Source organism: Panicum hallii, chromosome 6 (genome assembly GCF_002211085.1).
Source record: "Panicum hallii strain FIL2 chromosome 6, PHallii_v3.1, whole genome shotgun sequence".
In the NCBI taxonomy this organism is placed as follows: domain Eukaryota; kingdom Viridiplantae; phylum Streptophyta; class Magnoliopsida; order Poales; family Poaceae; genus Panicum; species Panicum hallii.
In genome coordinates this window covers 8,944,265-8,957,674 of record NC_038047.1, presented here as the reverse complement: position 1 = coordinate 8,957,674, position 13,410 = coordinate 8,944,265, and the positions used below count along the sequence as shown (strand labels likewise).

Genomic DNA, 13,410 nt, shown 5'->3' with positions numbered 1-13,410 from the left:
GAGCACGGGGTGGCAGAGGATGTGGAGGTGGACGGGGAGTGGCAGCAGCGCGTGGGCTAGTGCGGCATGGCGAGGAGGTGGGTCGTGAGGCGGGTGGCGACGAGCGCGACGGTGAGGCTGGAGAGCGGCCTGGGGGTGGTGGCGGTTGAGAGTAGGCAGCGGCGGATGGGAGCGGCCAGCCCGGGTGGCATGCTTGCTGCCCCACGTGGCATGCCTTGCCTGGGACGGCCGCGCTTTCAGGCAGGTTTCTCCACGCGCAGGGCCGCACTTTGCTGGGCTCTCCCACTTCCCGCCCGCGCGTATCGGCACTGGGATGAGAGCATTGCGGCTTTGAGGAGTGGTATGATGGAAGAAGAAGGCAAGAACACCTCAAAAAAAAGAAAAACATGGCACCAGAAGGAAAAAATTGCAGGAAAGAACACACATCGGAGACTCGAACCGTGGCCAAAACGAACGAAATAAGGGTGTCTCCCCAAAAGGTGTGGCGGCGGTTTGGTGCAAAATCGATGCTATTTCCAAATTTTCTCTTTTTCGTGTTGAAATATTTTCGTCCAGAAGGATCTTCAAGTGAAAAATACGATCACGATCACTATGCACGAGGGCCTCCCTGGACCGCGGGTTGATTTTGATAAAGCCGGAGGGCTCTTTTGCAAAATGTACACGCGCCTGCTTGGGTGCTTACGGACGGCCCGATCAACGCGCAATCCAACGGCCGTGAAATCAGGGCGACGTAGCCACACCTAGTGGCCGCGATAGGCGCCCCGGTATAGAGTCGCGGAGCGATGGGTGCGTGTTTTCCCAAACCACTCAGCTTGTGTGAGCAAACTTATGAGCAAATAATTTGTCCATATGTGTTAGAAAATGGCTTCTGATTAGTTTTTTTTATCTTGTGTCTTATCTAGGTAAGTGCATACAAGTATACGAGGCCAATCTCAATGCAAATTTTATAAGAATTTTATCCTCATTAAATTGTATGTCACGTAGGCAAAATAGGTGATATAGTATGGAATTTATGAAGAGAGAAGTTGGGTTTAAGGGGATGAAACTTGGTGTACACGGTTAGCAATACTATGAAACTGGAATGAAAGGCCCGCTAAGATCAATTATTAGTTTCATTATCATAATAACTTTTCTTGATCCAATGTGGCCATGGCCATGAGTAATTTGCTAGTAAATAATTTAGCTACAATTGATAGAGGTCACACAATTCATATGGTACATTAGATCTCAACACCAAACAACAATTAAATGATATATCTAATATATGAAATGGTGAAGGGAAATTATGCATTGTGAGAGGCCGTTTCATTCATTAACCTAAACCTCTAAAATTGATGTGGCACTCTAGGTAATCGTATAATGAAACACCATTGAGAATGACCAGATGGGTTGGTCTGGTAAAGGTGGGTGATTAGTTGGCTGAAAAGAACCAACCAAACTTGAATATCTCCAAATAGAAAAGAGAAAACGACAATATTTATAATTCACCCTGAAACTGTTGGAAAAATTTGAATAGGAAAATGACAAGTCAATTTAATGAATTAAAATATTCACAAAGTTAGAATGTGTTTATTAGTTTTCTAAATTCAAAAAAGTGAATCCACCAAATATGCATAGGATGATGAGTTGATGATCTAATATCTGACAAAATAAAATCAGCGACACTAGTGCCATCATGACGGTTGAGTGCATCCTTAGGGTGGGAATTGTTGGATCAAACCAATCCTCATTTTTTTTTAAAAAAGATTGGTTATAGATCTTGCAAATCCCTAATTGGATCAAACCAAATGCCAAATTTATGGGAAAAAATAAATACCCCAAGTTTTCATAGCCATGAAAATCATATTTTTGAAAGGCAAGTCCAATCATGCGACGGAATAGATCTTGCAAATCCCTAATTGCAAATCCAACATACACGATTACACACATCATTAAATGTGATTGAAATTAATAACGATCAACATCAAATGCCACAAGAACCCAATAGCAGTAATCAAGACGAAGGCCGGAAAGGATCCGTAGCATCAACCATAACCCAGACCTCAACGATTAAAATTGGGATCGGCGTGTTGATCCTCATAGACTATGCGGCGAGCAAATTAAATCATAACATGCAGATCCAAAAGCGTTGCGAGAAGTAGAGGAGGTATCTCATCGACTTTCGTTATGGCCACCATATTTGTTATCTCCTCCACCTAATTCGATCTCCACTATGGCTTCTTTATTATCATTTCCTTTTCCTCCTCACAAGTCATCGCTTTACCATAGGAAAATGCGAATAGGAGACAACACCGTGAAGCGTCTAGACTGAAAGAGTGGTATGGTTTTTTATATTGAATTAGTATTAATAAATTTTGTCAACTTAGACCATTGACACCAATTAGAAAGCAAAAATTGGTGTTTATGTCCCTCAACTTTGCCCCGACAGTCAAGTTCATCCCACGACTTTCAAATTGGCCAATCTAGTTCTTTAACTTCAACTTTTGGATCAAACTCATTCTTAACCTGATGTGGCTCTCCATATTAGCATGAGAATAAACCGAAACATCCGTTTTACCCTTAGCTCCATCCTATCCTCCTTAATTTTCACCACGTATCATTGCATAACTTATATGGACATGTAATTTTTCGGTCAATGGAATAACTTGGATCATCATTTTTTAAATATGAATTCTAATATTAAAATTAGACAATCTAATTTTAAATTCTAGCACTATGTAGGATAGTTTGGGTTAATATTTTAAGACATTGAGAGAAAGAAGGAGCTAAGGGTAAAAACAACTTTTTTATTAGTTTTATGCTAATTTGGAGAGCTACACCAGCACAGGGAACGAATTTGATCTAAAAACAAAAGTTGAAAAATTAGATTGGTCCATCTAATAGTTTAGGGACAGACTTGATCCATAGGGTAAAGTAGAGGACTAGAATACCTATTTTTGCTAAATAAAAATTGAAAAAAATGCGATTTCTGGTTCACTGCTAATTAGTTGGGTTTGGCTATTGGCTTCCGGTTCATTTTGCCCACCCCGACACGTCGCTGGCTGCTACGCGGTCAACCCATCATCTTCCTTCCTCTCTCGGAAAAAAATCTATTTCTCTCTCTCTCTCTCTCTCCCCGGGCGGCGACGACTGGGCGAGCCGCTGCGCCCTTAGGCACGTCTTCGCCGGGCCATTCGCCGGCAGCGAGCACCCACCAGGTATGCCCGCCCCTTCTCTTCCCTTCCTGCCGTGCGAAACGGAGCACCCCAAACCCTAAGCTGAGCTTTTTGTATTCGGATCTGACCCACCTACAAGTATACGCATGTATTATACCTACTAGAACTTCGATTCTTTTGCAATAATTATCGGGTATACACCCATGTCCTATACTGGGTCCGGCCCTGAGCACCATCTGGGTTAGTAAACTACTCCCTCAATTGTAGATAGTTTTGGCAAATTTAGATATATAGATTTTACTATGCAGCTCGATATACATTATATTTATATACATAGCAAAATTTATGTATCTTGATTTGCCAAAATGAACTATAATTTGGAACAGAGGGGGTAGGTCCAATGCTAAAGTCAAACAATATGAACGAACAAGTTAACTTGCCAACGCACAATGTTCTATTCATCGTTCCCAAGCTTGCACAAAACCAAAAAAGTAATCTTACTTGCATAAAGTAGAATATGAGTTATCTCCTGTCCCCCATCAGGCACCATTGCTGTAAGTGATACTGTGAAAAACAATGATCAATGATTGGAAAGATATTGGGGATCACTAGCCAAGCCAGGCAGTTAACGGAATTGATGGTACTATATGTTGGCTTGGACAGAGCCATTCCTTGTGAAGAGCTTGAGGTGATGACTAATAGTGCAGTACCTTTTGTTGCTCTAGCTGCTATTTGCTCCATGAAACTGGCCATAAGATGATACTGGTTATTCCTTGTATTGCGAACAACGGCTTGGTTTCATGGCTGTCCACATTCGGCGCACCAGGCCAATCACTTCATGATTGCTAAAAATAAGCCATATGTTGATGAGTACATAGGGGAGAACGGATTCTTCATACATCTAGATGGTCCTATTTTTTTAATTGGAAAGAAACCATGTGTTGCCATGAGACATGCACAAATCCAGGACCCTGATTTATGTTGGATGGGAAAAGCTTCTACCAATGAAAATTATAGATTTTTAGTAACTTTAGTAATTCTTCTTGCTCATTTCTGAATACAACAAGAGAAAATCGAGTAGCTCTGTATTGTTCAAGTTAGTTAGAACCGATGCAATGCAACTTATTGTTAGAAGATTATTTCTTACCTTCATTTGAAAATTCTGTTACAATAGCACGCATCACATCCATTATAGATAGTGATCTATGTGTTTTGGGTGCATCTCTCTCGTGACAGTCAAGGTGGAGAATTAGTAAACATAGAGCACGCAATCTTCTTCTATATTCAATTAGTCATGTTTCACTCTCTTGCAGACAAGATATGCGCTTTGCGATGTTTACTAGCCTATTGAAAATTTAAGATGAGTTTACTAGTCTGTTGAAATCTTGCAACGAGTTGTGGTAGTAAGCTAGTAACTATCTTCAGTTTCTGTCTTTTAGTGTGTTCATAAGCACCCATTGTGATACAGTTACCATAGCATATGTCAGAGTGACTAGAGAACCGTTCTATTGCATATGGTACAGGTTGCCGCCTATTTCAAATGTATAAGTGCATGTTGTAATGTGTATACATTTTCTTCAGAAAATCAAAAACTTTATTACACGATTTGGCTCACTGTTTGTATACCAAGAATGAAAGGATACAGATTTTTATTCACTGATTCGTTAACATATTATGGCATTCTCATCAATTGGACTAGTTGTGTGTCAACTGTCATTCAGATATTTTTTGGCTGAGTTATCTTTGTACCTCATCAGACATTGCTTAGATCAGTGAGCTTAATATGAATAATGTATTCCCTTGAAGTATATTTACACATTGCTGTTTCAATTGTAACTGTCACGCACAGAGTATTGTCTGATTAATTTAGTATACAATGAGTAAAATATGGATTATCCACTTAGGATGATAATTGATATCAAACACGATAGATATGTGGGGTATGGTAGCACGTGCTTTCCTTGTTCGCATAAATGCCGTTGTTGGCTCATATGTTTATAACTCACCTGCAACTATATCTTGCTTTTTGACATTATTTGTATGCATTTTTTTTATTTCTTCAATGAAAAATTTAAGAAGCTGTGTAATGATTTATCTAACTTCAGCAGATTTTCTGTGTAAAGGTTGCACAAGCTTCAATACTTTTCATCGGTTGGAGTTAGAAACTTCAAGCATGAGGTCAGGACTCCTAGTTTATCTCTGAGTTTCAAGAAACAGACAGTATTTGGTGTCTCATGCTTATTAACTCATTTATAGATATGCTTTCCATATTCGTTCTCGGTATTCTTAGGTTTGAATCTAACGATTTTGTAAATGGTATCAGCAAAAATGTCTGTCAAGTTCTTAATATATTGTCATCTGCATGTGAAATATGACATGCTAAATATCTCTTCTTTCTCTCGCATGATCTATTTAAGACACTGTGCTTTTGTTTACCTATGAACATAGACTGTGCCACTGTTCACAACTTACATCAGGCGCACAGCTTGCATGGTTACTGAACTTGCATGTATATGACCATATCATCTTAAAATGTTTATCCATTTTGGAATCAATTGTATACCTATTGTGATGTTTTCTCTCTACCCCAACGTGGATATCTCAAAAGAGTGTTTAATATTGTGCGGTTTGTTATCACTATTTTTTTCTTATGTTTAGTGCTTCCCTTGCCAGTATGCATGGTGAGCTTGATAATATTGTAGGATTTAGAGAATTATGTGTTTGATTGCGGCCTGGTTATCATGTCCAATTAAGATTTGTTATGCTGCTGGTGTTTTTTAATCGATTAAATGTGCGGTTTGTTATCACTATTTTTTTCTTATGTTCGGTGCTTCCCTTGCCAGTGTGCATGGTGAGCTTGATAAATATTGTGAAATTTAGAGAATTATGTGTTAGAACTTTGATTGTGGCCTGGTTGTTATGTTGAATTAAGATTCGTTAAGCTGTCGATGTTTTTTAATTGATGAAATCAGTTGCATTGCTTGAAAAGATTTATATTATTCACTTGAATGCCGAACTTGTGTTTTAGGTTGAAATGACTTGCTCATTTGGTTTCTACCTTGTGAATGGTTGAGTTTAGAACTGAGATGATGGAAGCAAGACTATTTTTCAGCCTTGTAGGATAACAATACTTTGTTGATTCACACTGCTTTTGCTAGGTTTTACAACCTTATGCTCAAAACTGGAATGATCAGTAAAGCTGAGATACGTATAATAGCTTGTTGAAATTTGAAAATAAAAATGCTTGATGGACTCTATTGTTTGTTGTGATCTTGTGATGGCACTCCAGGATTGAGCATAACTCTTGCATACGCATAGCACAAGCATGATACAGCCCAGCTGCTGGTTTGTTATGGTTGTTTTCTTGAAGTAGTCTCTGTTGATCGTTCACGTTTTTCTGTAGCTCTCACCGTGTGAAGTGGAATGAGGACAATTTGTATGAGATTGAGTCAAACAAACCAGTGAGGCAGAAGATAACAGAGCCAAAGACACCGTATCACCCTATGATAGATGATGATGGTACATATATTGCTACTTGCGTTGCATAATATATACCAATTTAAGCACTCATAGTGCATACAATGATTACTAGGGTCACTGCTTGCTTTCTAGGTTCCCTATCGCCAACACGTCCTTTTGACAAATGTCTCGATGAGACTGTCCAGGCTGAAGCTATATTGACGGCCTTAAATGGTGTTGCCTCTTCAAGCAATAGCAATTCAAAGGATGATGGTTGGGCATCCTCAGATGATGAGACTGATGCTATGGAACAAGAGGATGGTTAGTTTCTTGCACAACTGGTATATTTTATTCTGCTTACAACACCTTGCTCAAATTTTCTGTTGATTCTTGATAGTGTAGTTAAATGGAAAATTAATTGAGGTTACTAGCGGAAAGAATATATTTGTTTTGTCTGTGTGAACCGCACAAAAATAGTCGGTCTTGGAAGATTTATGTATATATTAGGTAAAGATGACACATGTTCTGTTGGTAGATAGAGTAATTTGCACTTAAATTTATTTCAACAAGTAGAACAGTGAAATTCCATTCTGCTCTAGCAGCTTAAATGAAGTACATAACCAATCCAACTAATGTCTACTCAAGACAGCTATTCTCAGCTTTCAAGCTTTTGGGCAAACTTCCAAAAGTTCTTGCTGTTCTTTAGGTAAGAGAAATGTCATCTTAGAAACCAACACATATGTAGGGTGCGCACAAGTATTAAATACTGTCATTATCTTTATGATGGGTGATTTATTATTACTTGCTCTATACTTGGAATTAGGATGCAAGTGTGTGTAGTTCGGTCACACATTAGTTCATTTCTATCCCATCTCAGTTCAATCAAATGAGTTTTGGGTTGGCCAGCCCAGAGAAAAGAAATCTTGCACCTCTACTTGGTAATTGGAATACATAATTATCCTTATGTAGTCCCAGATCTTGCACCTCTACTTGGTAATTGGAACATACAGTGATATCTTGGGTTTCATGTAGATCCAGAAGCTGACACAGCAAGGTTGAGTTTCAAGGAGCATCGTCGTGCCCACTACGATGAGTACCGCAAAGTTAAGGAACTGATGCGCACTGGGTCCCTTGTTGAGGATGAGGCCGATGAGAATAACAGGGTTGATAACAGCAGCGAAGGCAAGGGTGTGGGAAAAGGTGCTGCAGTCGAGGACAGGAAACCCGCAGCGGAAACATGAGAGTTGAGATGGTCCTGTTTCTCTATGTTGTTCACTAAGATAGGAAAAGCCCACCAAGGCAGCTGAAGCATGCTTTTTGGCATGTGTCGGATCCGTGGTTCTGGGTTGGGTGGTTTTCTGTAACCAAAGCAGTTGTTACCTCCTATTTTGTTTTGAGGTGCCGGTGTCCCTAAAATGCAGTGCTGACCAAAAATTCCAGTGGAGTTGGCTCCTTGTTCGTTATGCCATTTGGTGGCTCTTATACATTTTCATTCAACAAATATGTTGTGGCTAGAGCGAACTGTTTGATGCTGAAATCAGTAATGTGATCATCGTGAATAATTGTTTCTATAAGAAATATTGGGAGCAGACCTAGTCGTTTGATGTAATCTGTTATGATTTGGAGTGCTTGTTGGTTGTTAGCAGTATTACCCTACATCAGGAGGATGTCATGAATTACGCTTCTGCAGTCTAGAGACCTTTGATGGTGTGTAGCACTTACAGTTTAGCAAGTGCCAAATAGGCATCTGATTAGACTGATTTGGACCATCGAAAGTCGTCGTGCCATTTTTTTAAAAAATGTTTATGCAAAATATCCTTGAGATTCTAAGAATTTGCATCACAGATTGGTTTTCTTTTCCTCTAGCCTCTAGCCAACCAGGATAGGAGTATGATGGTTTTTTTTTTGAGATGGAAAGAAAACTTCCATTAATCACTCTGCCAAGGCAAATCTCTGGACACTAACACAGCCACAGATTCAGGTACCGTACATTGTCCTGCTACAGCAATGGATCAGATTTGGTTCCAGAGTTTCTGCATACATTTTCAATCAGATGTTCAGAATAACAGACACAATATCCACGATAAAGCAATCATAGGATGAAGGAAACTCATGTAGCCTGATCCTGAGTAAGGGCCAGAATTCAGGAACAAGGAGAAAACAATGAAGAAAACAGAGGTAGTTCTTCTAAGATAGTTCTTTCAGATGTCCTGCCAATGTCAAGGTTTTGTATAGAGCAGTTCGCATAAAAAAAAAAGATTGCACGCAGTGGCAGAGGACGGATAGGAATTTAGGTATGGCACAGTTGGATTGATGAAGCTAATGGCTGCAGTATAGCACTTGTGCTACTGGGCCCTCCGCCACTGATTGCACGTAATAACAAGTACAAGAAGGATAGCCAAAAAAACGACTGCGTGAAGGACACATACTTTTCAGCCCAATACTGCATGTTCAGTATAAAACTGTGAAGGTAAGTGGAATGATCATTGCCATCCATTAAGCCAGTGGCAAATTGATGAAACAGAACAAGGTGACCAACCCAATATTATGCCTCATGTTTCCATGACACGAAATTTTACAGATATAAAAAACACAGAACAATACACTGCAACAAGATCATGCGAGTATAATTCAAACAAATTCAGCATAAAAGAGGATAAATGGTACCAATCACTACGATTGTGATTTTGAATCTGTACTTGCATTTAACAAGATCACACACCAACAGCCATACAGGCAATATACTCCATGCTGAGTTGGAACCAGTAACAAATTAAACCACGAGACAAAAAAAGAGGAAGGTGGTTTGAGAATATCTTGCTTGGGACAATGCACCAATTTAACACCATTCCAAAATTGTTGCTGTACCACTATGCCTTATCTGTTTCAGCATAATATCAAAATTTCCTGGAAATCGAACAAATCAAGACAATTGGAGCATTATCATGAAAGGATAGTTCAAAAAAAAAACCTGCATAAGGATGGTAGGAAGGAGCCAATCAGTATGATTTGGATCTGAACCACTTGGTGGTGGTCATGACAAGTGACATGGTGAGAAACCAACAGCAGCCATAAAGGCTTGCACAATATCCACTAGTACTTAACCTGATCCGAACAATTTGCGTAATATCCACTAAGAATCAATAATCATAGTATGAAAGAAACAGCACGAGGCATCTGCTCTTTAGGAGACGAGGAATGGGATGAATTCAGGAACAAGGCAAGAACACGTACGATGGCCTAGGTAGGCTAGGCGTATGGCAACAGCAAGCTATCAGGCGAAATCAGAATCAATGGATGCCGTCGCCGTCCAAAGCCCACACACGCCGTGGGCAAGCGAGATGCTCTCCTGCTCAAGCTTCTGCGCGGCGTCGAGCTCCTGGCGGGCGGAAGCGCGCATGTCGTGGAGGAGGCCGGAGAGGCCGGGGAGATGCGGGTGGTCAAGCAGCATCCTGATCGCACACAGGTGGCCCCGGGACGTCTCCACGGAGTCGCACGCCTTCTCGGCGCAAGCCCTGGCGTCCTGGAGCCCGCTGAGGCCGGAGCGCTGGAGCTCGTCGTCGCCGGGGAGCCCGGGGACGCCGCCGTCAATGGAGCGCGGAGGGGCCGCGGCGCCGCGGGTCGCGATGAGCCCGGCGGCCGCCATGAGGGACGCGGCGACGGTGAGGTCGCGGGAGGCGTCCGCGAGCGCGACCTCCGCTCGCGGCACCCAGGCGAGCCAGGCCGGCACGTCGGCCACGAGATCCGGCATCCCGAGGTTGCCCAGCACCTCGGCGATCGGCCCGTGGGCGCGAGCGCAGCGGCCGGCCGCCTCCTCCACCCGCTGCCGGACGAGCACCTTCCATGGCTCCTGCGCCATCTCTCTCTCCCCCTCTCTCGCTCGCTCGCGGCGGCGGGCGGGTTTCTGTTTCTGGAAGATTTCGCCGCAGTTGGCGGCGTGGCGTGCTCTGAAATACCCAGGCTGGCGGAGTGGACCCCACGCCCGTAACGGATTATCTACCCTAGTGCCCAGGTGAAAATGGGTTTCTGCCCAGATTTCGCTAACCAACCGGGTGTTGCGTGCCAAGATTGTTGTTGCTCGCTTGATAGTATTTTAACCCTTTGCGTCTGTGGAGGAATTACCAGTAACAACAGGCATTTGTGTGTTTAATTGCTGCTCATTGGATGTGCCAAATGCTAGTGCTATGTTACTGCTGGGTGCCATGCGTTCCATCTGCCCGATCGTTCTGGACTTCTGAAGTTGAACTTTAGCACATATTGAGACTATCTAAAACGGCCACCATTTTGCTTGGCACATAGTTACTGGATCCCTTTTAGGCCTGTTGCATGCAGAGCTTGCTCAATCCGAGTCATCATTCACGTAGAAACGCAACAAGCTCTCTGTTGCTCTCTGCAATACAGTAGCATGCTAATTGATGATTGACACATTTATTATGTCGATAATGGATAGTGCCTCTGAACATGAACACTAGTACTGTGGACTGATTTCCATATGTACCTCAGGCACAAACTAAAGCAGAGGGGGCAACAAACAATGTTTTTGGTTCCTAGGTTTCTACATATATACGTTTCACCCGATAAGCTATTAGTGATCCAGCCAGAAGATGAGAGTAACTGGCATAATATTTGCGATGAATCAATCATAGGATGAAGGACCCCAATGGAGGGCCTGATAATTCAAGAACAGGGGAAAAAACACAAATGACAATAGAGGTAGTTCTAAGAGACTAAAGACGGATCACTTCAGATGCCCTGGCAAATTTTCTGCACAGCATATCCCATGTTGAGTATAAATGAAGGTATCTGTTGGTTTAATACAGACAGGGGTATCTCCTACTAGGATGTCCAGACCCTTGGCGTCTCGCAATTCGTAAATCTCCCCTCTTGCCTTCGGAGGGACGTGCCGTACGGCCCGGATCTGACAGCTGGGACCGTGGTCTCCGGACCCTCTCCATGCTATTCCAGGACTGGGGCCTTCACGTCCCCAGGAAGCCTGAGGAGCTCTCGGGGAACCCCCGCGGACCCGGTCCCCCCAGGGGGTCCGGGACCGCCACGTGTAATGACCGGTTCATCACAGGTTAGCCCGCTCCAAGGCGGCGCGTCGTATCACCGTGCACAGTGCGCGGACTGTGTACAATCCCGTCACGGCGCTGCGTGCGTGATGATGGCCTGTAATAGGCGAGCCAAGGCGTGCGCTGCAACAGTGCGCACGCAGCGGGTCAGCGCTGTTTCACCGCCTGACTGGAGGTTACATCCCAACAGTGACAGCACGGCTTCGCTGTTGGGCGACGCTGACGGCGGTCACTGTGCCTGCAGGGCTGCACACGACCGTATCCAGGTTGCAGATACGCACATCAACTTCCCGATAGAGAAGACTACGGAGAGGAGCTGGAGATGAAGATCTCCACATCTCTCATAGAACAGGCTCCTGTTGGCTGGGCCCACCTGTCGGGGCCCCGCACAGTGTAAGCGCTCCCCTTATACTATAAAAGGGATAGTGTACTCGTTAGAAGACAAGTTCATATACACAAGCACAAGTCCAGGCTAAGTTCCAGGCAAGCTTACACATTCAATACAACACCAAAGTGGACGTAGGGTATTACGCTCCGGCGGCCTGAACCACTCTAAATCTTTGTGTCCTTCCTGCGCTCATCTGTCCACCGATCGAACGCCCCTAAGTCTCCTCCAAACCCATCCTTAACTAGGATTAGGCGGGTGCTTTCCGCCACCCGGCTGGAGAATTCCTCCGACATTTGGCGCGCCAAGTAGGGGGTTTAGGTTTGGTTTGCGCTCGATCAACCTTCAAGTCCACAATGGCGCAGGAAGGTGGTCACAACGATCTCCTGTTAGGCGAGGAGGTGGCGTCCACGACGCCACATGTTTCTCGTCATCCAACATCCAGGGCGGCACGAGCAGCTCCGCAACGCGCTGCGGCGCGGGCCTCAGTGGCCCAATCGGTGCCCGCACCAAATGGGCCACTCATGGCGGCCAGGGAGTTGCTCCGCAATCCCCCCGGTGAGGCGGCCTCGCCCGATGCCCAGAGGCAGTGGCGTGACAACGTCGACCGCCTCCTCAACCTGGCACAGGCTTCCCCGTCTTCCGCGGGGGGTCTGCCCCCAGACAACGCCGTCATCAGGGCGGCGCATCCGGCTCCGTGCACTCACCCTCAGTGAGGAGTGCACGGACCAAAGATCTCCGGGCGGAGCTCAACCGCAGACGTGTGGGGGAGGACGCCCGTGTCTCCATCGAGCGGGCGCGTGGCCGCCGGCTCAGTATCGAGGGACGCGACCTCGATGCCGAATTCGCTGCGGCGGTTCCGACCCCACAGGGACCTGCCCAGGCACCGGTGTTCGGGGTGGGCTGCGCCTCGCTAGCAGACCACCTTCGTGCGGTCGCCTGGCCGTCCAAGTTTCGGCCACACCTGCCGGAGAAGTACGACGGGTCCTCCAACCCGTCAGAATTCCTGCAGGTCTACATCACCGCCATCACGGCGGCCGGGGGTAACGACGCCGTCATGGCAAGTTACTTCCATGTAGCCTTGACCGGGCCAGCCCGGACCTGGCTCATGAACCTTACCCCGGGATCTATCCGATCCTGGGGTGAGCTGTGCGCATAGTTCACGGCAAACTTTGCCAGTGCGTACCAGCAGCACGGAGTGGAGGCACACCTCCACGCCGTGAGGCAGCAACCTGGAGAAACCCTCCGGGCTTTCATTTCTCGCTTCACCAAGGTACGTGGAACAATCCCACGTATCTCCGATGCATCTATCATCACGGCCTTCCGACAGGGGGTCCGA

The 13,410-nt window shown here is 44.7% G+C and overlaps 2 protein-coding genes across 4 annotated transcripts; one reads left to right on the top strand and one right to left on the bottom strand.

Annotated features, from left to right (window-relative positions):
- Window positions 1-3,032: 3,032 nt before the first annotated feature.
- LOC112897015 (protein phosphatase inhibitor 2-like) lies at window positions 3,033-8,223 on the top strand. 3 transcript variants are annotated; one of them, XM_025965177.1, is made up of 5 exons: window positions 3,033-3,197; window positions 5,279-5,333; window positions 6,559-6,674; window positions 6,768-6,935; window positions 7,647-8,223. In XM_025965177.1, the coding sequence occupies exons 2-5, from the start codon at window positions 5,329-5,331 to the stop codon at window positions 7,853-7,855; spliced, it is 498 nt and encodes a 165-aa protein (XP_025820962.1). In that variant the 5' UTR covers window positions 3,033-3,197; window positions 5,279-5,328; the 3' UTR covers window positions 7,856-8,223. The 3 variants fall into 3 exon arrangements, with proteins under 3 accessions (XP_025820962.1, XP_025820961.1, XP_025820963.1); XM_025965176.1 differs by having other exon boundaries at window positions 5,264-5,333; XM_025965178.1 differs by having other exon boundaries at window positions 5,261-5,333.
- Window positions 8,224-9,670: 1,447 nt separating this feature from the next.
- Window positions 9,671-10,748, bottom strand: LOC112897482. The gene has a single exon (XM_025965783.1). The coding sequence runs from the start codon at window positions 10,471-10,473 to the stop codon at window positions 9,889-9,891; it is 585 nt and encodes a 194-aa protein (XP_025821568.1). The 5' UTR covers window positions 10,474-10,748; the 3' UTR covers window positions 9,671-9,888.
- Between the last annotated feature and the right edge of the window lie 2,662 nt (window positions 10,749-13,410).